The sequence below is a fragment of the Centruroides sculpturatus genome, unplaced genomic scaffold (genome assembly GCF_000671375.1).
Source record: "Centruroides sculpturatus isolate CEXI.00-Female unplaced genomic scaffold, Cexi_2.0 scaffold746, whole genome shotgun sequence".
Classification (NCBI taxonomy): Eukaryota; Metazoa; Arthropoda; class Arachnida; order Scorpiones; family Buthidae; genus Centruroides; species Centruroides sculpturatus.
The window spans coordinates 151,004-173,633 of NW_019384898.1; the positions used below are offsets into that span (position 1 = coordinate 151,004).

The window sequence follows — 22,630 nt, forward strand, 5'->3', positions numbered from 1 at the left end:
TATGTTATGTAATTTGGTCAAAATAAAATATTTGTTTATTACAGAACTGAATTCGACATTTGTACTCAAAAATTTCTACAAGAAAGTGATGTTAATCAAGATGTTCAAATTTCACTAAAGACTGCAGCTACCAAACATTCAGTTGGGACAGGACAAGATTTTATACGGTGCACCTGTACCAAAAGTTGTGCTACAAATAGGTGCCAGTGTAAAAAAAAATGATTGTCTGTAATTCGAAATGCCACAACAGTACACCCTGTAAAAATAAATAAAATATTTAATCTTTTATTTATGTTACACTGAGAAGCACTTGAATAAATATTGTTCATCTAATTGATTTCCTTTTAATTTTATTTTAACCATTAATATACTTGAATAATAATTTTAAATCAGTTCGGCCTAGGACAAACTAGTTTAGCCTAAAGTATTTAGGCCAAACTAGATTGTCCTAGGCTAAACTAGTTTATCCTGACACGCGTAGGACAAACTAGTTTGGCCTAGGATAAACTAGTTTGGCCTGAAATCGGGTTTGGCCGGTAACATATATATATATATAATTGAGATGGGTTGATGATGATAATAATAATAATAAGCACACAGCTCAAACAGTTATGAGTTGATAGTTGAAACTGTATTGACGTAAGTACATATTTTATGCAATAAATTGTGCATATTTCTTCATACCTATGGTATTCCTTTCAAACGTTTACACAAAATGGCATGCATCGCTTTCAGACTTTTTTAGGGTATACAGGTGACAAATTTATCTTATCTGTGTGAACCACATGTCGTTTCATATTAATTAATTGATGCTCTAAAACTTTCTAATTGGAAAGTTTGCTCTATCTGTTTTCATTTTCAATTTGCACTGCCTATCTTCCAAATTTTGCCACTAGGGGCGCTGCTGTCATTTGCATTAGGTTGGGCATAGTCGCTTTACTATACTGTTACCTCACTTGCATAGCTGTAGCTCTCTCTGTTTGCTGTTAAAGGGACTTTCCTATGCACCCTGTACATATATAGTCGATTCCATTTAATTGGCCCACCAGTTAATCGGGGCAGTCACTTTATTGGGCCAAATCTCAAAGAACAAAAACCAAATTAATAAATTAACACATCATTTAATCGTTTAATTGGGACGGTAGCAGAAAAGGAATTTAGCAATTTGATATATTTTAGGGATCTACCAAAAATATGTAGACACTACATACACTAATGTTGTGTAGGCCTAATGGTTGGCAGAAACAAAGCGAATTTGTCTTTTGCTCGGGCAGTTTGGTTTTTCCGGAGGGGGTTAGCATAGCGGGAAATATCATATATGTGAGGCAGACCTGAATGGAGCTAGTCACATCAGAGCAGACCTGCTCTGAATTATACCAGACAATCTCCTTAAAAGTGAAGGGACAAAGATCCCTGGACAATTTTTCAAGATCTCTCAACCAAGTTGGAAGACAGAGTTTCCTTGGAAGGTATTGTGTGTATGATTACATCTAGATTCAGACAGCAACCATCCGATCATTGAGACCAGCATCCGGAGCTGGCAGATTCTACAGACACACTGCTGAAGTAGCCTGTCTCTAAGTAAAGGATACTTTGCTCAAAAGGAAGACAGTTTAATTAATACATGATCTAACTAAAAAGGGAGAAAGGGAAAAAACCCTTTGTACATCATTACTAATACTGTATTTGGCAATACTAGCATGATGCGAATCAGTTATCTATTGTCGTGAGTCTGACAAATTTATAGTACAAATATTTTCTATATTTTGGTTTAATAAAGCATTAAAATAGGTACCTAATTATAATTTTTTACTTACATATTTATTTACCTACCTATTACACATATTTTGTGTGCTTGCACGTGTGCGAGAGATTAAAAAGAAACTTTCAAAAACTGCACAAGCATGTTTGTTCAGATAAATAATTTTGATTAACCTAGAAGAATAGTAGTAACAAACAAATGTAAGAATGCAAGGATTACTTGATTCATGGGTGTGGCTGTTGAATGCCAAAGATAAAAGAACAATGCTTAGTACTCTTAACACTGGACAAAGTATTAAAAAGTACTAGGTGATTATTACATAAACCTGAATAATATGAAGTTTTACTGGCTGGAAGATATTGTAATTTTGATTAAGCGGTCGTTGATAGGTTCATAGCCTTCCACAAATTTTGTTAGGCATTTTTCGATAACAAAGGCACTCAATTATGTCCATTTTTGGTCATACCTGAAACATATATCATGTGGTTAATTGTATCAAGTATCAAAATGACCACTCTCTCTCTCTAATGTGTTTCGGAGATGTCACAAATCAGTATAGTCTCTCGATTAAGCTCTCTACTATTTAGAGCTTTCCAGTCTGTAAAAGTCCTCTTACATTCATTGTACCTAAGGATAAATTTCTCCTTAGATGTAATTTTTAATTTCTTCCAGATGCATATTTCACCTGTGGTGCCTGGTTGCCTATGTCCATACACCCAGTAACCCATTTCACACCAAATGACCTGGAATCAGTTTGGTGCCGGTTGCTGACCGGATCACCATGCACATCATTGATACCATCATTGCTCATCCTCATCATAATATTCTCATGGGAAAATAATCAGGTGGTTTCCCATTGCCTGCCTGATCCGTTGATTAAAAACGGTTTCGACTTTTAGAACTTTTTCAATTCAAATGATTTTTATGGCAATGAGGGCAAATAAAATTACAAATTTTTAACTATCAGAATACACAATGAATTAAATCTAATAAAAATTATACTGAACAAAAATACAAAAGTAAATTAGCACATAGAAACACCATTAATGAAGCAAGATGCTTTTTATTGCAAAATACACAACTTCAGATTTTAGAAGCTTAAATAGTACCATAATTCTGGTATATCAAGCTTGGGGACATAGCACCGTGACATTACCCTGGTTATTAAAAATTTTGTAATTTAATTTATTTCAATTACATTCCATACTTGTGCATGAGGAACAATTTTGAAGTGTGTTCTTCACAGTTTGTACTCCATTTTTCAAATAGCAGTATTCTATTCTCTGTGTGATAATATTACCTGAATAGGACTGTCAAACTGTCAGAAGCACTTGCATAAATAAATCTTTTCTGTAACACCAATAAACAGTTTTGTTGTTAATTTTGCAACATATCTTGGCATGGAGTGTCTTTACATTTTATAAGTTACTTATAAATGCAAACACTTCAATGCAATGCTTTTTAATATTTATAAATAAATTTTTAGTTTTTTTTTATGTACTTTTATGTACTTTTATTTGTACATAAAAGTACAAATATGTACTTTTATTGTTTAAATTCTGTAAGCAAAATTTTATAAATTAAATTAATTATCATGCAAGAGCTATTTACAATTATATATCATGTTCAGGTTAAAGTGTAAGATGAAAGAGGGCTGTAATCATTAAGTTACTCCCATATAAACACACTCTAAAGCTAGAACCATAAATTAAAAACACTAACTTTATGTGCTGGAGTAATTATAAGAGGTGTGATGTTTTTTTAAGTTTCTCCCATTTAGCACTGAGTGACCAACATGGTTATATCTAAAACCATTCTGGAAGTGAAGAATGAAAAGAGGTTCAGGTAGAGTAAATGGCAATGCATCTGCACAATAAGCAGTAGTAGTAGGTTTGAGTACCACTCTAGGCTGATCTTTTCTTCCAGAATATTCTAAAATTACATTTAATTAATTATTTATTATTATTATTATATTTAACAAGACATGGCAGCCTGCCTCCTACCGAATTGCTTAGTAATTATTCAGCCTTATAGTCTGATAGAGAATCTGGCTATTTGTTCAGCATTTCAAATAACTATCAAGTTGATTATATTTATTATATATATTTAATTTATATATATAACAAAACAGATAAAAATAACCTACCTTGTTCTGAAGGTTTATTTTCTAACCACTGGATTTTTTTAATTGCTAAAACTGATTTGGTAATCTGAACACCAGGAATACAGGCTATCAAATGTTCTAATGGTACCCCTTTCCCAACACCTTGAGATTCACTACCGTGCTGTTGACAGTTTTCATTACCACCATCAACATCTGATGAAACTGCACTAGTTTCTTGAGACAGCTTACTTTCCACATTTTCTATTATTGGTAATGGGCCAAATTCTGCCAGGTAACATAAGCAAAAACTGAAATAAAAAGTTTCATTAGAATAAGGTGTAATATTGTATGACTAACTCAATATTTATTTTTTAAAAAAATGTTATAAATATGACAATAAACTTTCAATAACACTAACATTTTTGATCCTGTTGAAATATCTTCTGGTGTATATAAACATCCCAAGAAGTCAATTTATTAATAATCAACCAACCAACAGCCAAATTAAGTGGGCAGAAATTATGTTACACACATTAATTAGAAATTAAATGACAACAACAACTACAGGTAGACATTATGCGCCATCTCTTAATGAAAAAATTAAATTATAGTTACTACTTTTAAGAGATGGCACATAATGTCTACCACTAGTTGTTGTCAATTTCTAATTAATATTTGTAGTTTAACTTTAGCCCAATTAATTTGTCTGTTGGTTGGTTGATTATTAAAACATTAGGTTCTTGGGATGTTTATATATATAGGGTAAAGCGATAGCCATCTAAGCACCATGTTGGAATAGGCCAATGGGCATTGAATATGTCCCCAGGTGGTGCCATACGTAACCATCGAATGGTTATTGCTAAAAGTTTAAATAGGTCTGGAAGGAAGGAATCACTTGAAGATCCAGTGGCGTAACTGGTCAGCACACTGCACAGTAAGAGGATGCAGGTCAAACTCCCACTCTGGGCCGATTCTTTTCTTCCAGACTATTCTAAATTTAATATTAAATTATAGTTACTACTTTCATTAAGAGATGGCACTTAACATCTACTTCTAGTTGTTCTTCTCATGTAATTTCTAATTAACCCTAAACAACCCAGTAAGGTTTTGTACCTTAACTGGCCAGTAGTATCTATTAGACACTACTGCTGGTCACAGCCTTTACAATTGTCAATATCATATTAAAATAAATAAAATTATGAAATAGAATATACTGTTACTATATTTTACATGTCATAATTATTATTTACTACTTAAAATTACAGTTTAAACAAATTATTTCCTTAATTGAACATTCTGAACATTACATTTAGATTGCATAGATCACAACACTGTTTTGAGTTTTCTTGTCAAAGTTTACTTGATAAATACTGCTTGAATGATACTCCATCTCAAAAAGGAATCAGTTGCTCATCCATCTTAAGATTTTCTTCTGGTAAATAAAATTTTTGTAATTTCTAACTGATACTCCCACAATTCTCTCATAGGTACTAGTTTATCCTTTTATTTTTTGAGTAACCTGATAACTTTATTATTAAATCTTAAGAAACATTGGATTGCTGCAAATCTATATTTTCCCATAGTATCACGGAATATTGGATTGCCAAATATAGCATCCCAGTACTTTCTAAAATCCATTCTGATATGTTTATTGACACCAATAGTCAATAATAAACCTGTAAATACTTGTAACTCAATTCTATCTATTGGTTTCATGTATTTTGCAATACTCTGGTAGTTTCAGAATTGGTGTGCTTTATAGTTCCAGTTATTTTAATCTAAAATAATTTAAAATTGTCAATATGGTCATGGATTACTTTTCTCAACAGTAGAACAACTTTATGAACATGGCCACCAATTATATTCTGCTTGCTGTTTTATTATATTATAGTTCTTGTTTTTTTGTTCTTCTGATTTCCAAATTGTTTCATCTTTAGCAACATCTTTAACAATCAAATTATTATAATTATTTAGTTCTTACTCTTCAATTGAATTTTCACCATCACTACATAACTTATCATCAGTCTCAGATGCTGTTTTGGTCAAATTACTTTCATTATCAGAAGCATTTATTTCAATAAAATCCTTGTTTTCACTATAACTTTCTGTAAATGCATGGTTCTCACCATTGCTATAATCTACAGCAGTGTTTCTCAACGGGGGCGATATCGCCCCCATGTGGGTGTTTTTCCATGTTGAGGGGCGATTTGTAACAATTTATATTTTGGGGCGAAAAACAATTTTCTGGGCGATATAGTAAAACATTATATTAAGAATAATTAGGTATTTTATTCGTTATATCGTACAATAATTAAACAAATAGCATTATACTAGTCACTATTCTATTCAATGCAGTACGAATTTGGCATTATCCTTGGCCCTCGGCATCGGAATTTTGAAGTGAAGGGGCGATACTACGTAACGGTTTTATTGAAGAGGGCGATACTATGTTGAGAAGGGCGACAATTCGTTACAAGTTGAGAAACACTGATCTACAGCATGCCAAAAATTTTCATTAGTCAAAATGTTATTCTTATTCATTTTTCAAAACATAACAACGAGACTGTTATATTTTACAAAAAAATTACACTTACTCTGTTTATCTTGTCATCATTTTATTACTACTGAAGAGTAAGAAATATATGTATAATAGCACAAATCCCATAACACCCTCAAAAACAACTATTAATATAATACAATAACATCACCTCCACATTACCAGAATTTATTTACTTACAAAAATAGTACCAAGTTTTATAACCTTTTACATTAATTATAAAGTAATAATATAACTACCTATTCACATATGTACAAACATTATCAGCTTATCTGATATTTCATACATAAGAAATTTATGTTGCAAGTTTGAAGGACTGCTTATATATAGTATTTTGCTTTTTAATTTATTATTATTACCTATTTAATGGTAATGATCCTTGATGAGTATCCAATAATGTATGTACACGAGGTGCTAATGTTTTCAAAGATATTTGAACATTTGGTAGAGGATAAACACTATCTTGTTCAGCCCATCCGAGAGACTCTGATACATGAAAATGATGTTCGCAATATGGTTTTTCTAAAATTTGTTGAACTTCCTATTAAAAAATAAATAATCCATTAAGTGACATTAAGTAAAAGCATTATCTTTCCAATTACCAAAAGCAAACATTAAAATTAACATATTCTTCATAACTTGCAGCAATTTTATTAATTATTTTGTTTAATAAAATTTCTTAAAAATCTCTTTAAAATCTTTAAGATTTTAAAGAGATTTTTAAGAAATTTTATTAAACACTATAAATTTTATTAAACACTATTAAGTACTAAAAAAAATCTCTCTTTAAAATCTTAAAGATTTTAAAGAGAGATTTTTTTTAGTACTTAAACTAATTGATCTGTGTATCTTGTTTTGTTTAGAAGATTTTACCCTCTGATTTTGAGAGATTTTAATAAACAAAATTAAAATTTACTATCATCTTACAACTATTCTAAAATTATTAAAAATAATAAAGTTTTGCAAAATGGAAGCTTTCAATAAGAAAATGCATGTGTACATGTTTGAGAATAGTAAAAAGTAAAATAGTAAAAATTGATTTAGAACAACTGAAAGTGTGAGGCCCCGGAAATAGCCACCCCCCAAAAGAAAGATACGAAAAAATTTGTCAAGTTAAACCATCAAGGAAACAAATTATGTAAGTGTCAAATCGGCGACACCGGACTTTGACGTCAGTGCTCATAAAGAGTAGAAGGAAAAACAAAATTTTAGATATAGAAAAAGAAAATTTAAAAAGTTAAGATGCAGTTTAGAAAGTAAAACAAAATTAAAAATATATCAAAATGAGTGTAGATGTCATAGTCAACAATTAAACATGATCAGAGTCTAAAAGATGGTGTCAGATAAACCATCTTCAGCCGACCTTTCCCACAAACTATACGAAGCTCCATTTACACCTGGAGACAGGTGAAAGACCAATTAGAAAGTGATGTAAGGTCAGTCCGATTAGCAAAAAGCCAATCTCGAATAACTTATAAAAATACCAATTCCAAGGACAACGGGGCTTCTACTAAGACTTTCGCCAGACACCTGTTGTGTCTGTCGTCGTTCTCCCTTGGTGCTTCTGATTGCCACTATCTTGTGACTGTCTCCGAACTTTAACTCACCATCACCCCGGGGTTCCTCTCCAGCTTTACCACAGAAAAACATCAGTCATCCAATCAATACAACCAAAGACATCTTCAAGTTTTGAATCGAAGGACCTTCTCCTAAAAATACGTAAGAAATTTCGATCAAGAATAAACGGTTTGTCTCTGTAAAACACTTGTCTTTCACTGCCTCTTAAAACTGCCATCCCTACAGTAGGAAATAAAATTCCCCCCAATTGGCATTCTTACAAAAGTTATCAAATCCAAAATTATAAAAAGATAAAACTGCTTTAAAAATACTACTTTATACAATCAGATTCTATTTTTAAGTAAGTAATTTCATTAAGTATATCACATTTCTCTTTAAAAATTTAGTTTACAGAACTTGAAACAGTACACAACATTTCCAAATGACTGTTCACTTATCTTTGAGAGATGCAATTAAAGACAACAGTATTGTGTTTGTTGTTTTCCCACTCCCAAACACGCCTGCATGAATCTTGCCGGGATGCTTGGTCTTTGTTTGGCAGCCATTTGTAATGGAGCTCCTGCTTAGCAGTACTGCCAAGTGTGAAGTTTGTACAGTTATTTGGTTTTTGAACACAAAAGGCATTAAACCTATTGAAATTCATAGCCAATTGATGGAAGTGTATGGTGAGTCATGCAAGGATGTCAAAAACATCCACAAGTGGTGTAGGGAGTTTACAGCTGGTCATACTGAAATTCATGACAAAGAAAGAAGAGGGAACCATCAATTTCTGATGAGAGAGTTGCAGAGGTTGAGAAAACCATGCATGAAGATTGGCAGATTACTCTGGATTATCTCTGCATTTTTGTTCCTGGAGTTTTTCGAAGCACCATTCGTAGGATTTTAATGGAAAAGTTGCAATATCGGAAGGTGTGTGCAAGATAGGTCCTGCGAGTTTCTTCGTCACTATGCAGATGAAAAAAACAACTTTTTGGATTCAATTGTTATGGGTGATGAAACCTGGGCAATGAGATGAAAGATGAGGTTCCAATGCTTCCTCAACGACATGGCAGCAAGCTGGTATGACATGGGCATATAAAAACTGCCACAACGCCTACAAAAATGCATCGACCAAAATGGCGATTATGTAGTAAAACAGATAAATGTCCAAGCTTTAAAATGATGTAAACAGTATTGAAAATAAGCATTTTTTATTTCTAAAAAGTAGGAGACCTTACTTTTGGTATTACACTCATATGTGTTCCAAATTAAAAAAAGCCTATTTTTCTTAATACAGTCCTATACTGCATAAATTAAAATGTGTAAATTAAAACTATTGTAGTCAGTAGTTGACAAATGATGAATTAAAAAGGAGTAATCGTTTTATACCATAATTTTGCATTTTACTCTTAGCTATGTTAAAAATTCCTAGAAATTCCATTTTTAGGAATTTTAAGGGAAAGTCTCCTTAAATGGAAAATTTTTCCTCCTAAACATTTGGATACATAAAAACTTTACTGTACAAATGAAATATTTTTATAAGACAATTATTTCTTTAACATAATAAATCTGCATAATATATACAGTCAGACCTCAGTTTTCAAACATAACTTGTTCCTAAAAGTCATTCTAAACCCAATTTGTTCTAAAACAAACAAATTTTCCCATAAGAAACAATATAAAATGGATTAATCCATTCCTGACCCACAAAATAAAGCTTTCTTTACTGTTTTAGCCATATTTCATGCTAAAAATGTCTACAAATGCAGTGAAATATTGCGCATATAATATAATACTGTATTATATATAATAAATTTACGTTATTTAACTTGACTTAAGCACCTTTAAAAATGAATTCTTGAATGTCATTTATATTATGTGAATGTCAACATGGTTTTTATTAATTTAATTTGAATTCAACTGGAGCATGTACCATAAAATGATGATAGTATCTTTCCTGCATGCACATCAAAATCTAATTTAAATAGCAATGTCATTGACAATTTCTGTCCTGACATGTAATAATGTGAGGCAATCTTAGCACCACTAACTTCTGAATAGATAGTCCTCTCTGCTTATCGAGCCATCAATTTTTCTTAACAGAAATTATAGAGAGTTGACATCTGTCTCTCTAATCTGTGGTCAGCTCTTGCCAAGTAGCTTGTTTAGAAACAGTTATTGTACGGCAATCAGTGCAATCGTGAGTTTGAAAGTCTGTTCATGAGCAGATTTCTTTGAAAAGTGAGTTGTTCAAAAACTGAGGCTAACTGTACTTTGTATTTACCATGAAGTCCAAATAAGCTTTGTTCATATAAATAATTAAATCATAAGTAATTATAAATTAGAACTGAATTACAGTGCTAACAACAGAATAACAACAGAAATTTTAAAAAAGAAACTGGAATTCTGAAAATATTAAAAAGTTAGATTTCTTGAATAAAAGGCAATTCAATAATTTAATTTGTATCATCTATAATAAATTATTTTAATCTTCTAGTAACAGATTCAAACTGGACTTCACTAAGATCAAACATCTTACCCCTTTTTTCCCGCAATATATTATTCATATGTGATATTCTTTTTATTATTCCCTGAAGATGGGTGTTAAATGCATCCGAAAACATTAGCATAAAAACAATATATTGCTGGAGAAAAAAAAAAGAGAAAGGTGTTTCAGTTATTCTTCTAGTGAAATTAATAAAATACTAACTTGAGAACTTTCAGAATCTGTCGGAGATGGAGTGTAACGAAAATCTGAATTCAAACACACCATTCTTCCCATTGAACTTTCTACGACAGACACAGCATCTTTCATTTTATATAGTTCAGAAACACTTATACTTCGATGATATCTACAAAATATCATATCAAAATCAGAAATAGAACTCCAAACAACAACATAAATTATCAGTTTACATTAAAGAAATGACACTTGTAAACATTAAGTTCAATTTATTACATAATATATTATAAATTAATTCTTTAAAAACAAATTTCTCACCAAAATTAATGTTTTTAGCAAAATTAACTTCATATTAACTTGATCAATAACTATAACTAAATACACCAGCGGTTCCTAAGTGTGTACCATGGCTTCCTCACAGGGGCACCACAAAAGGTTATAAATTTTTATAATGTTAGAATTTAATGTACTTGTTAGAATTTGACATAGGGTGCCTTGAGAAAATCTACATTTAGCAAGGGTGCTGAGAATCAAAAAAGTTTGGGAACCACTAGAATACACCAAGCAAAACCTTGATATCATTAAATAATTTAATGTTTTCAGTGCATTCCAATTTAGAATTTTGTTTACCAATGATAGAGCTATGAACGAACAGACAAAACATTATATTAGTAGTTAATATGTATCAATATAAAATATTATTACATTACTGTATAATCAATTATTGTAAAACAAATCTAGTTTGGCCCAGAGAACAGACAATTAAACTGATCATTAAATGTTGATTATTACTTTTTTTATGCTCTTGTTTTTCACTCAAACTATACAACACTATCAATAAAAAAAAATCATGAAAAAAAAAAGGCAGAAATTTTTTACAAAAATTTCCTTTCAAAATTCATTGTCTAGAATATGTACAATGGCAATATCAGATTTTCGACTGTATCAACACATCAACCCTGTGGAGATTTTGATCCACTGACCTTTTAATCATGTTGAAATTTTGATCAAATCTCATCATCAGAATTGAGTTTAATCTGCTGTTGTGTACTTTTATTAGTCTGTTTTATTTGTATAGGTTCTGTGAGTTTGCCTTGTTATATCCTAATTACTTAAAATTGCATTTTGCCTTCAATGACATCTCCATTTTGAAGTACAAAATCATCTTCCTTCAGGACTGTTTTTTAGTTTTCCTATCTAGATATAATCTTTTAAACTTAATTTTCACCTACTTCCCAATTTAGATAAAACTTTGTATACATTTGTAATTCCCAATGACAATTTTTTTAGAGTTTGCAAACAATTTTAGCAGAAAATTAATGAAACCTCAAAGAGAATAATATACTAATATGTTAAATTAAATGCTAAACTAAGAAGAATTTTGATAATATAATAGTAAATTTTGATAAATAGTATAATTTTAATAGTAAATAAAACAAAAAAGTTTTAAAGAAATGCTTTTAATTCACATAAATACACTAAAAAAATAAGAATTTTTTCCAGCTTTCACAGTATTCTTGGTATTATGTGACAAAAAATAAAAGCATGGGATGCTCAAGTTTAGAAATGTTTTTATACTTTATCAATTTTTATGGACTTCCCATAAGTACTCCATACTTTTATTTTTGGTCACATAATATCAAGAATTCTGTGAAAGCTAAAAAAATGCATCTTTTACTTTTGATGCATTTATGTGAATATAAAGCATTCCTTTAAAATTTTTCTTCTATTTTTGTTCAATGTGAAATGTTCTGCATTTGTCTAAGCCAAACTCCATTTCAATGTCAGTGGAATAAGTTTGTGTAACTTCTAATACATGATTTAGCTATGTCTATGTGTATGCACAGCATTTTGTCATTATATATATATATGAGCTGAGCTAATGTGTATGTTCAAAAAAATTTGTGTATATATGATAGGAGATAGTTTGAATTTCCCATCGTTTTGTGAATAAATTGTAAACAGTTTTTCTGAAATAATTAAATTTTTAATATATTTGAAAAAAAAAAAAAAACAGCAATTATCATTTTTATTACTTCAGAAGTAATACCTTACCTTCTTTCAAAAATCTCTCTGAATTTAAAAAGAGGCAATCTTTTTGATGGTATATCCATTAAAAGAGCAACCACTTCAGATCTATAAATAAATATTTAGAATTACAATAAAAAACTTAAAAATTTAATGTTTTGTTTTATTCCACAAAATTAAATACAGCATAATTTCAGTAATAACTAACAGGGAAAAAATAAAAATTATCATCATCACTTTTTAATGGAGAATGTCTCATTTTACACAAGTTGCTTCCCTGATAAACATAATGTCTTTTTCTGCAAAATACTTTGTTTCTATCTTATAAAAAAGTCAAAAAACATTGCAATAGTGATGGCAGAGTTGTCTAGTTCATTGGTTCCACATATCAATGTGCAAAGGTCACAAATTCAAGACCCATTTAGACTTCCCTGAAATATATATTTTTGTTTCTCCAACTGCTGTCTTAATAATAAGAATTTACACAATCTATAAATACACCTAGCAAGTTTTGAACTGCACATAACAGCTGTTTTCAGTCATTTTTCTTTAATTATTATTCACTTAAGCACAAACACTAGAAAATTTGATGGACAGAAGTAACCTCTTAATGTCAGTACACAATGAATCTCACTACAATGTCTACAGGAATAGCACGTACAACCCCTTATTCATTCTGCCAATGTCCCACGATCCATTTGCTTACAAAATAGAATTGTTCAGAGCCCTTATAAAAAGAGCTTTTACTCATTGTTCTGATATACATTCCAGGTTCAAAGAGTTGCGATGTATTAAGTGCATTGCCGTAGAAAACTCATCCGGCATTTTCAAAATCCCATCTTACACTAGTCAGTTCTATTGAAAGCAATGTTCTGCCATAAAGACTTACTTTTAACAGGGTTCACTAATAGAGAAGTTTTATTTTAAATGGGTCAGAGCACATGTCTGTATATATGAGAATAAACGGGCCAATTTTTTGGCCAAAGCAGCAGCCACTGGTAATGAAAAAGTGTTTAACACAATTCCACAGCCCTGAGGAAAGGAAACATTAAAAAGTAAAATTATAGAGAAATGGCAACAGATTCGGACAAATAGTATAAAAGGGAGAAAAACCTTTGACTTACTCCCAAATATTGATGAAAGGATCTCCCATCTTAAGTGGTTTGGGAGAGAGCGTGAACTTATGATTTGTCTTTCGGGACACAATGGCCTCTGAGAATATAGGAGCGAGTTTCATTTGGATGAACAAAATGAATGTATATGTGGAGAGATGGAGACTTTGGACCATCTTATTTATGATTGCTTGGAATGGACATCTGAAAGACATTATCTCGAAATGATTGTATTGGAAGAAGGGTTACGTTTGTGTTTACCAATTAATTAGGAATGAACAGACATACAGGCAGCTTGTTACCTTTTTTAGGAAGATCATACAGAGCAAAGTATCTCAGGTTAAATTGCAATTAATTTTCCTGAGCAAGTTGCTCAGTGTTTTTTTTTTAATGTTTTGTATAATTGCATTTAAAGTATAAGTCATTGTAAAGAATATTGTATCTAAGCCTCGTTATTCAAAAACAGTGCGGGGAAAAACTGATACCCATTAGGGGAAATGATTTCCATTAAATGTATGTATACGTGTACGTTTGTATATATACTGTTTAAACAGTATTGTATACTGTTTAAACAGTATATATACAAACGTACACGTATACATACAAGATTGTGATTTATGAACTACTAAATAATAAACAACAATGATAATAAATAATAAAAAAACATAAAATAAAGTACCAACAGACAAATATCCCAGCTAACCAACATTAACATCCCTTTTAGAAGAAATCCAACAGTTTTTTTCCTTGCTGAGGAATGATAGAGATACATGAATGATCTTCACTGTCTGGAGTTTACATGATTCCTATTTTTGACAACAGGATAAATCAGCACTATGAGTACATTGGAACTACCCACACACCACCGAATATTTTACTAAAGGAAATCATTACACAATTTGAAAGGGTTTGTGCACAGTAGCCCTTGTAGCCAATGACATCTAAGTCACCTTTGATAATACACATCTCTTACATACCACATCTGTTCCTGAACAACTCAAGTACCTTGAAATTTACAAAGTAACTAAGAAAGTTCTCATTGTTAAGTTTAGGAAAAACTTCTACAATATCATGTGTGGAAGATCATTTATGAACATGTAAAATCTTATTTATATTTTTAGTTATTTTTTACTTCTCTTTTTATATTTGTATTTTTATTCATACTTATACAGTCAATCCCCCTATAACACGGTAGGTACGTTCCACTTTATACGAATTTCGCATTGTAGGAATCCTTAAATACATGAGTCAATCACAGCCTGGCACGTGTGCAGTTTACAGACTACAACTGTTTGAAAGGTTTTCTTCCATAAAATTAATCGATCCTAGACTAATTCGACTCAACATTTCCAAAACACGTATAATTTTTTGGAAATAATCCGTATAAACTATTCTATAAACAAAAAATTGTATGATTACTTACTGAGTGTGCACCATTCGACGACGCCATTGCTTAAGCTTGTTTTCATTGCGGAACAGTGCACCAAACGGTGTGTGCGTTTTCTGATAAGTTATTTTTCTGCGAAAAATTTGTTGAACTTTGGAGACATCATTAATAGAAATAATTTTTATGGCCGTTGAATAAGAAATGTTTTTTCACAAGAAATGTATAAAATTACAGTACTGTATTAGACTTACAGTACCTAATTTATATACTGTACAGATGATAGTAAACTCAACTTACCCACCTAAACTCTCTGTAGCGTGTAAGTAGTTCGGCTGTTCGTCCACTATTGGTCCAGATTCGACCAATCCTGTCGTGACACGAGTCAACGATGACATTTTACTGCATTTTATGAGTCTCTTTTAGCGTCTTTATATGAAAATAGTTGCAATTTTTTTGCCGCGATATACAAATCTGCATTATATGAACCTGCGTTATGGGGGGTCAACTGTACATTATATATGTACTTTACTTAATCTCTTATATTGTTCTGTATTTTATTTTCATTTCATTTTACTTTCCTTCAACATTCTTTTATGCATGTGACCATCAGCATGTATATAACAAGATCTATTTTATTTAAATTTTGTTTTTTGAATCTTATTCTACATAACATTCCAAAACCTGAAGATAAATTTCTTCATTTTAACTGGATTACAGGTGACAGTTGGTACTTTTATTGTAATTTAATCCAATTTTTGCAATATCTTTTATACCTCACTAGACCAAATGTACTCAAACATCTCACTGAACCAATGCCATACTGAAAAAATATATATAAATCTTTTCCTCACACCTGTAAAGCAGCTATCACAATTTCTTGGTTCAATGAAGAACTAAGAATGATTTTATCAGTTAATGTCAATTTACCCACTTTGGAAAAAACTACTAAATATGTCTGTATTTATTGTTGACTGACATGCACAAATAACACCTTTCTTAATAACTCCAGAATTGTTTATCTTAAATTACATACATTTTTGGCTGCATTTAGAGGCCTTCCTCAAGTAAAAAAACCATTCCATCAATCAAACATTCAAAATGGAGAAACTTTCTAAACACAAGTTGATTTGAAATTTACATTATAAATTAACCAACATGAATTAATTTAAATTATAAATTATTATTTTAATTTAAATATGTAGCATGGATGTCATGCCAACAACTTTAGTGATTTAAGAGAAAAATTCACATAAAAAAGGCATTAAAAAACATTTTGAAAAATGTTTTAATATCCTATGAGCGCTTTCGACATATTTATAAACGTCATTTCATTCCAATTCTGCCTGAAGACAAGTTTTCAAACAAGTTTTTAAATTGGAACAAAAACGGCATTAGCAACTTAGAACATAAGTTTAAAAATAAAGAATTAGATTTAAAATACACATAACAGTGTCATGCATGCGCCTTACTGCGTAGAGAACAAGAACGGTGTTAGCCGTTTAGAACATAATGCAAAACTTAGAATACTAATTTAAATTTGCATAACAAGTTTTGTGTTATGTTCTAAACGGCTAACACTGTTCTTGTTCTCTATGCAGTAAGAACAAAAACAACAAGCGCAACAAGAACAAGAAGCATTCGCAGGATATTAAAATGTTTTTTATAATGTTCTTTAACACCTTTTTATATGAATTTTTCTCTTAAATCATTTGTAATATTTACTTTTAAGATAAAATATAATGAACTTTCATGTGCTTCAAAAATTACATAACATAATCTATAAAATTATTTATTTTTACTGGTAGATAAAAAAACATTAATGATGTTTTTTTATCTTCTATGTTATATAATTTTCAAAGAACATGAAAGCACTTCATATTTTATGTTATTATTTTTAATATTTATTTTTAACTTATTTTATAATGTAAATTAATCAAACAAAATATGTAATTACCAATAAATTAAATTAATCCATGTTAAGCAAATAATTAAATAATCACAACACACCTTTTATGTTGCTGAGATAGTTTTATTAAAAACTAACATTTTCGACCTATTCTTTAGGCCATCCTCAGGTTGAATTAGAGAATTGGAACATCTGCATTCCAAAAATGGAATACATATATTTAAATTCAAAAATTGACAATGTATAAAAACAAGAAAATAACAGAAGAATAATGTATAAAAATATAAATATAAAATAAAACACAAACTCAGATACAGTAATAAAAATAATAATCTACTAATATTACTTTGAACAAACATTAAAATAAATTATTAATGTATAAATTATGAGTTCATGGTAAACTTTCTGGCCATAAATTTCCAAGCCAATGGTAGGCCTTTTGCATGCCTTGCATTTATGCATGCCTCTTCCAGTTTGCTTTTGTAAATTTCAATTTTCTCAGCAGTCCTTGATAATGTTGGGAAACGCAAGAGTTTGACAATATCCACTTCATCCCATTTTACTAACAAGCCATGGGTCTGTGTCATCTGGGAAAGTGTTGTTATATTGGAACCTATTCTGATGTTATATTTGTGTTCTTTGGAACCTTACTCTCAAATTTCTTGTCGTGACGCAGATATATTCTTTCTTGATTCCTAGCTGTACATTTTCTTAAGGAATCTTGTAGATCCCTGCTTTTTCTTCTTTTTAATGTTATCTTTATCATTTCTTAAAATTTTATATACAGGTAACCCCCGTATAACACGGGAGTTACGTTCCAAAAAATTGCCGTGTTATGCGAATCCGTGTTATACGAAACAAAGAGCTAGTGTGAAAAGAGGNAAAAGGGGGATTAGGTTCCAAAAATTAGAAAACATGTTGTTAAATCCTTATTTAAATCGGATTTATTATTCATTTTTTTCATAGGTAAAATAGTTATTTATTATTTAAGTAAATATTTTACCAGAGGATTATTCATTTTATATGATGATCTCAGCATGAGCATCATCAACTGGTAACAGTTTGTGGGTGTGTTTGTTAATAGCGGTCACTCTGCAACAAGAGTGCGCTGCTGTTTGTAGGCATTTAGGAACGACGGTGAAAGAAATATGGCGGCACCTGCACTATCAATAGTATCATGTGGAGGAATCTATCATTATAAAATGAGCTTTTAAAGGCAAAAGAAGGCCCCCAATTGTAAAATTTAATCATTAAATGGATTATTTGTTAAAAGAGCATTCAAAGTAGCCATGAAAACAATTAGAATGCTGGCACGGAGTTATGCAGAGGTATAAAAGAAAGCACCCTTTATTACATTTTATGTTGTACGAGGGTTTTACCCAATTTCCAAACCGTGTTAGAGTAAACCCAAGCTATAAAAGCACTGTGTTATACGGGGAATGTTCCCAATTCATGAACCATGTTAGAATGAATCTGTGCTATAGAAGTGCCGTGTTATATGGGGGTTACTTGTATGTAAACTTTGTGACTTTACCAAAACAGGGCATTTATCCACCAGTGTTTACGTCAAACCAACGCAAAGCCCACTTTACATGCCCTCACAACCAAATGATCCATATCATTATAAACTGGCAGCATTCCAAGCTCTAATCAGAAGGGCCTTTCTATATTGTGATAGTGTTGCAAATAGAGCAAATGAGATCAACAGAATTGTACAAGTATCCGAAGCTCTAGGATACAAAAAAGGCACAATAGAAGATATGAAAAAACACAACAAAAGCTTCAAAACATGATCCCAGTAAAGTCACAAAGTTTACAAATAACAAATATGAAAGGCATTATGAAAGAAATTGCGAACCAAAAGGAGTCAAGAATGGTTCTGAAAAGAGCTCTGAATTTATATAAAATTTTAAGAAATGATAAAGATAACATTAAAAAGAAGAAAAAGCAGGGATCTACAAGATTCCTTAAGAAAATGTACAGCTAGGAATCAAGAAAGAATATATCTGCGTCACGACAAGAAATTTGAGAGTAAGGTTCCAAAGAACACAAATATAACATCAGAATAGGTTCCAATATAACAACACTTTCCCAGATGACACAGACCCATGGCTTGTTAGTAAAATGGGATGAAGTGGATATTGTCAAACTCTTGCGTTTCCCAACATTATCAAGGACTGCTGAGAAAATTGAAATTCACAAAAGCAAACTGGAAGAGGCATGCATAAATGCAAGGCATGCAAAAGGCCTACCATAGGCTTGGAAGTTTACGGTCAGAGTTTACCATGAACTCTTTAATCTATGTTGGCTAATTTATATGGTAAATTTCAAATCAAATTATATGTTTAAAATGTTTCTTTGCTTCAAATGTTTGATCAATGGAATGGCTTTTTTACTTGAGGAAGGCCTCTAAATGCAGCCAAAAAACGTTTGTAATTTAAAATAAACAATGCTGAAGTAAGTATAATAGGTGTTCTTTGTGCATGTCAGTGTCAATTGTAAAAAGTTTTAGTATATTAATTAAATTATTTATTGTACATAACAAGCCATTTTGCAGCCATAAAATTTTATCCAATTACAAAATTGTTTTCCAAGCAACACTAGGTGCTCTGGCTATTTTTTAATACAATTTAATTAAGTAAAAGCAAAAAAGAACCATAATCATAGTCAAAAATAAAAATGTATGTAATAATCCATTTAGGCAAGAACATGAAGTTACATATACATAATATCATAAATTACTATTAAACTAAGTGAAAATGCTATCACATTAGTATTCGTTACAAATTATGAGTAATATGCTGAAACTTAAAGATGCAATAATATAGGGACTTTGAATAAGTTCTCGCCGTTTTTTAACAGATGGCGTTACCAGAACCACGTGTGTTTATTTTTAGATGGTGATGCATCTGTAAGGAAGTACAATAAGCGACCTTGAAATTCAGTATGTCATTTCACCGAAGTGTAAACAACTGATTTTTTCATTGTGTTAAACATGTCGAGTTTCATGCCCAAAAAAAGAGTACTTGTGGGGAATTTTATTGCACTATTTTATTCAAAAAAAATCTGCAGCTTAAGCACACAGAATTCTTGTTGAGACTTACGGTGACCATGCTCTGTCAGAAACAACATGCAGAGATTGGTTTAGACGCTTCAAAAATAATGATTTTGATGTTGAAGATAAAGAACGATCTGGTGCACCAAAAAAGTTTGAAGATGAGGAATTAGAGGCATTACTTCATGAAGACTCATGTCAGATGCTAGCTGAACTTGCAGAATCATTAGGAGTTGATCACACAACAGTTTCAAAACATTTAAAAGGATTAGGAATGATTCAAAAGCAAGGACATTGGGTGCCATATGAGTTAAAGCCAAGAGATGTTGAACGGTGTCTTTTCACACATGAACAGCTGCTTCAACGGCAGAAAAGGAAAGCTTTTCTGAATCATATCGTGATAGGCAACGAAAAATGGATACACTACGATAACCCTAAGCATAGAAAATCGTGGAGTAAGCCTGGCCATGCATCAACATCGTCAGCAAGGCTGAATATCCATGGTTCGAAGCTTCTGCTCTGCATTCGGTGGGATCAGCTAGGTGTAGTTTATTATGAGCTGCTCAAACCAAACGAAACCATTACGGGAGATCACTATCGACTACAATTGATGCGTTTGAGCCAAGCATTGAAGGAAAAACGGCCACTATATGAGCAGACACACGACAAAGTGATTTTGCAACATGACAATGCTTGGCCACATGTTGCACAACAGGTGAAAACGTACTTGGAAATGCTTAAATGGGAAGTCCTACGCCACCCGCCGTATTCACCAGACATTGCCCCTTCTGATTATCACTTGTTCCGATTGATGGCACATGGCTTGGCTGAGCAGCACTTCCATTCTTATGAAGATGCCAAAAAATGGTTGATTCTTGGATAGCCTCAAAAAATGTGTCGTTTTTCCAACATGGAATTCAAATGCTGCCAGAACGATGGGAGAAAGTGATGGCTAGCGATGGACAATACTTTCAGTGACATGTTTATTATGACTTTTTTAAAATAAAGTGTTATTTTCACAAAAAAACAGCGAGAACTTATTCAAGGTCCTTATATATAATACAGATAATTTCATTCCTTACTGTGTTCTAATGGAAAACTGTCCATATTTTGCTTTATTCTATCTAATGATTTAAACTAAAAATTTATCTAGTATTTAAAATACACTTCCCATTAATAGTCTTAATACCTAATAATTTTACATCAGCATTTTATTCAAATGTATTTCTTAATAAGTCAACTCAAAATCATAACATTAAATATCATCATAAACTAATCAAGTTACTTAAAAATACTAAATTTAGCATCTGAATGAAGAATGAATTAATGTAAAAAATGAAATCTTAATTTTAATTTATACAAAATACATACTTAAAAAAACATATTCACCCACGTTTAATATCTATTCTACGATATAGAATAATAGATATTTTTGTTTAAAGATTAAATATTTAATCACATGATACTTTTAGAAATAAGTTACATGAATCAACTAGGCATTAAAAAATTACCTAAGAATGTATAATGGAGGTGATCGATCAGTGGCAACATAAGAAATCAACAATCTCTTGAAACCAATTTTGCGTCTATGCAATTGTGATATAGCATATTGGGCATCCTGAAGTGATGGAACTTTAACAACAGCTTTTAAACTTCCATCTGGCTGTAAAAGCATCGATATATGCAACACCTAAAAATAATAATTGATATTATAATATTGCTATAGCAATACATTATGCATCAATAGAGTAATTAAATTAATTCACAAATAATATATTTAATATAAAATTTACAACACTTTCATCACGATTATTATTGAAAATAAATAGTGCATCAATTCCTGTTAGTGATTTCAATTAAAAATATTTTTGAGTTCCATAATACACAGTGTGCCAATTAAATAACAAGACTGGAACGCTGGTAATTGCTCCATAAGTAGAAATAAATACCACCTTTTGCCATTGGACCACTAGAATATGCTCTTTCCAGTCATCAGTTGCACAAGTCTCAACATGCATTAATTCTCATTTTTAGATCACTTTAATGAATGTATCTCTGTATCAGGTACGTAAGTATAATATGGAATAATGGATAGTTATTAAATTTTACTCAAAATTATGGGAAATCGCACAAACTTTACAGGATTTAAAATTGCATTTAGTGATTAATTTTTTAGTAGAGTATAGGTCTTTTGATGGCATGCTCATTTTCAGAAAGATCTAATCTACTGAGGATGACTGACAGACAGCCAAGTTGATCAATTGTTGAGAGGTTAGAAAATTTGTTCCAAGAGATGATAGTTAATGCATATTATTTAAATAAACATAGAGGTTACAAAAATGAATATAGCAAGTGAGTAATGAATAATTTGTCAATGACTGGTTTCTCTGACAAAAAAAATGTGAAAGCCCATAACATGCTACTTGTTTAACAATTTTTGATCTCCATACAAACCATGGTCATTCAACATCTCCCTATT

General features: G+C 31.1%; 1 protein-coding gene across 1 annotated transcript in view; it reads right to left on the minus strand.

The window, feature by feature from the left end:
* LOC111631438 (meiosis regulator and mRNA stability factor 1-like) overlaps positions 1 to 22,630 on the minus strand; it is a 152,183-nt gene that overhangs the window by 56,900 nt on the left and 72,653 nt on the right. Inside the window, exons 8-13 of the mRNA XM_023375683.1 lie at positions 21,663 to 21,841; positions 12,719 to 12,799; positions 10,691 to 10,832; positions 6,783 to 6,964; positions 3,909 to 4,174; positions 3,558 to 3,694 (exon numbers count right to left, since the gene is read on the minus strand). Of these exons, the coding sequence (XP_023231451.1) occupies positions 3,558 to 3,694; positions 3,909 to 4,174; positions 6,783 to 6,964; positions 10,691 to 10,832; positions 12,719 to 12,799; positions 21,663 to 21,841 (987 nt within the window). The remainder of the gene's footprint in view (positions 1 to 3,557; positions 3,695 to 3,908; positions 4,175 to 6,782; positions 6,965 to 10,690; positions 10,833 to 12,718; positions 12,800 to 21,662; positions 21,842 to 22,630) is intronic.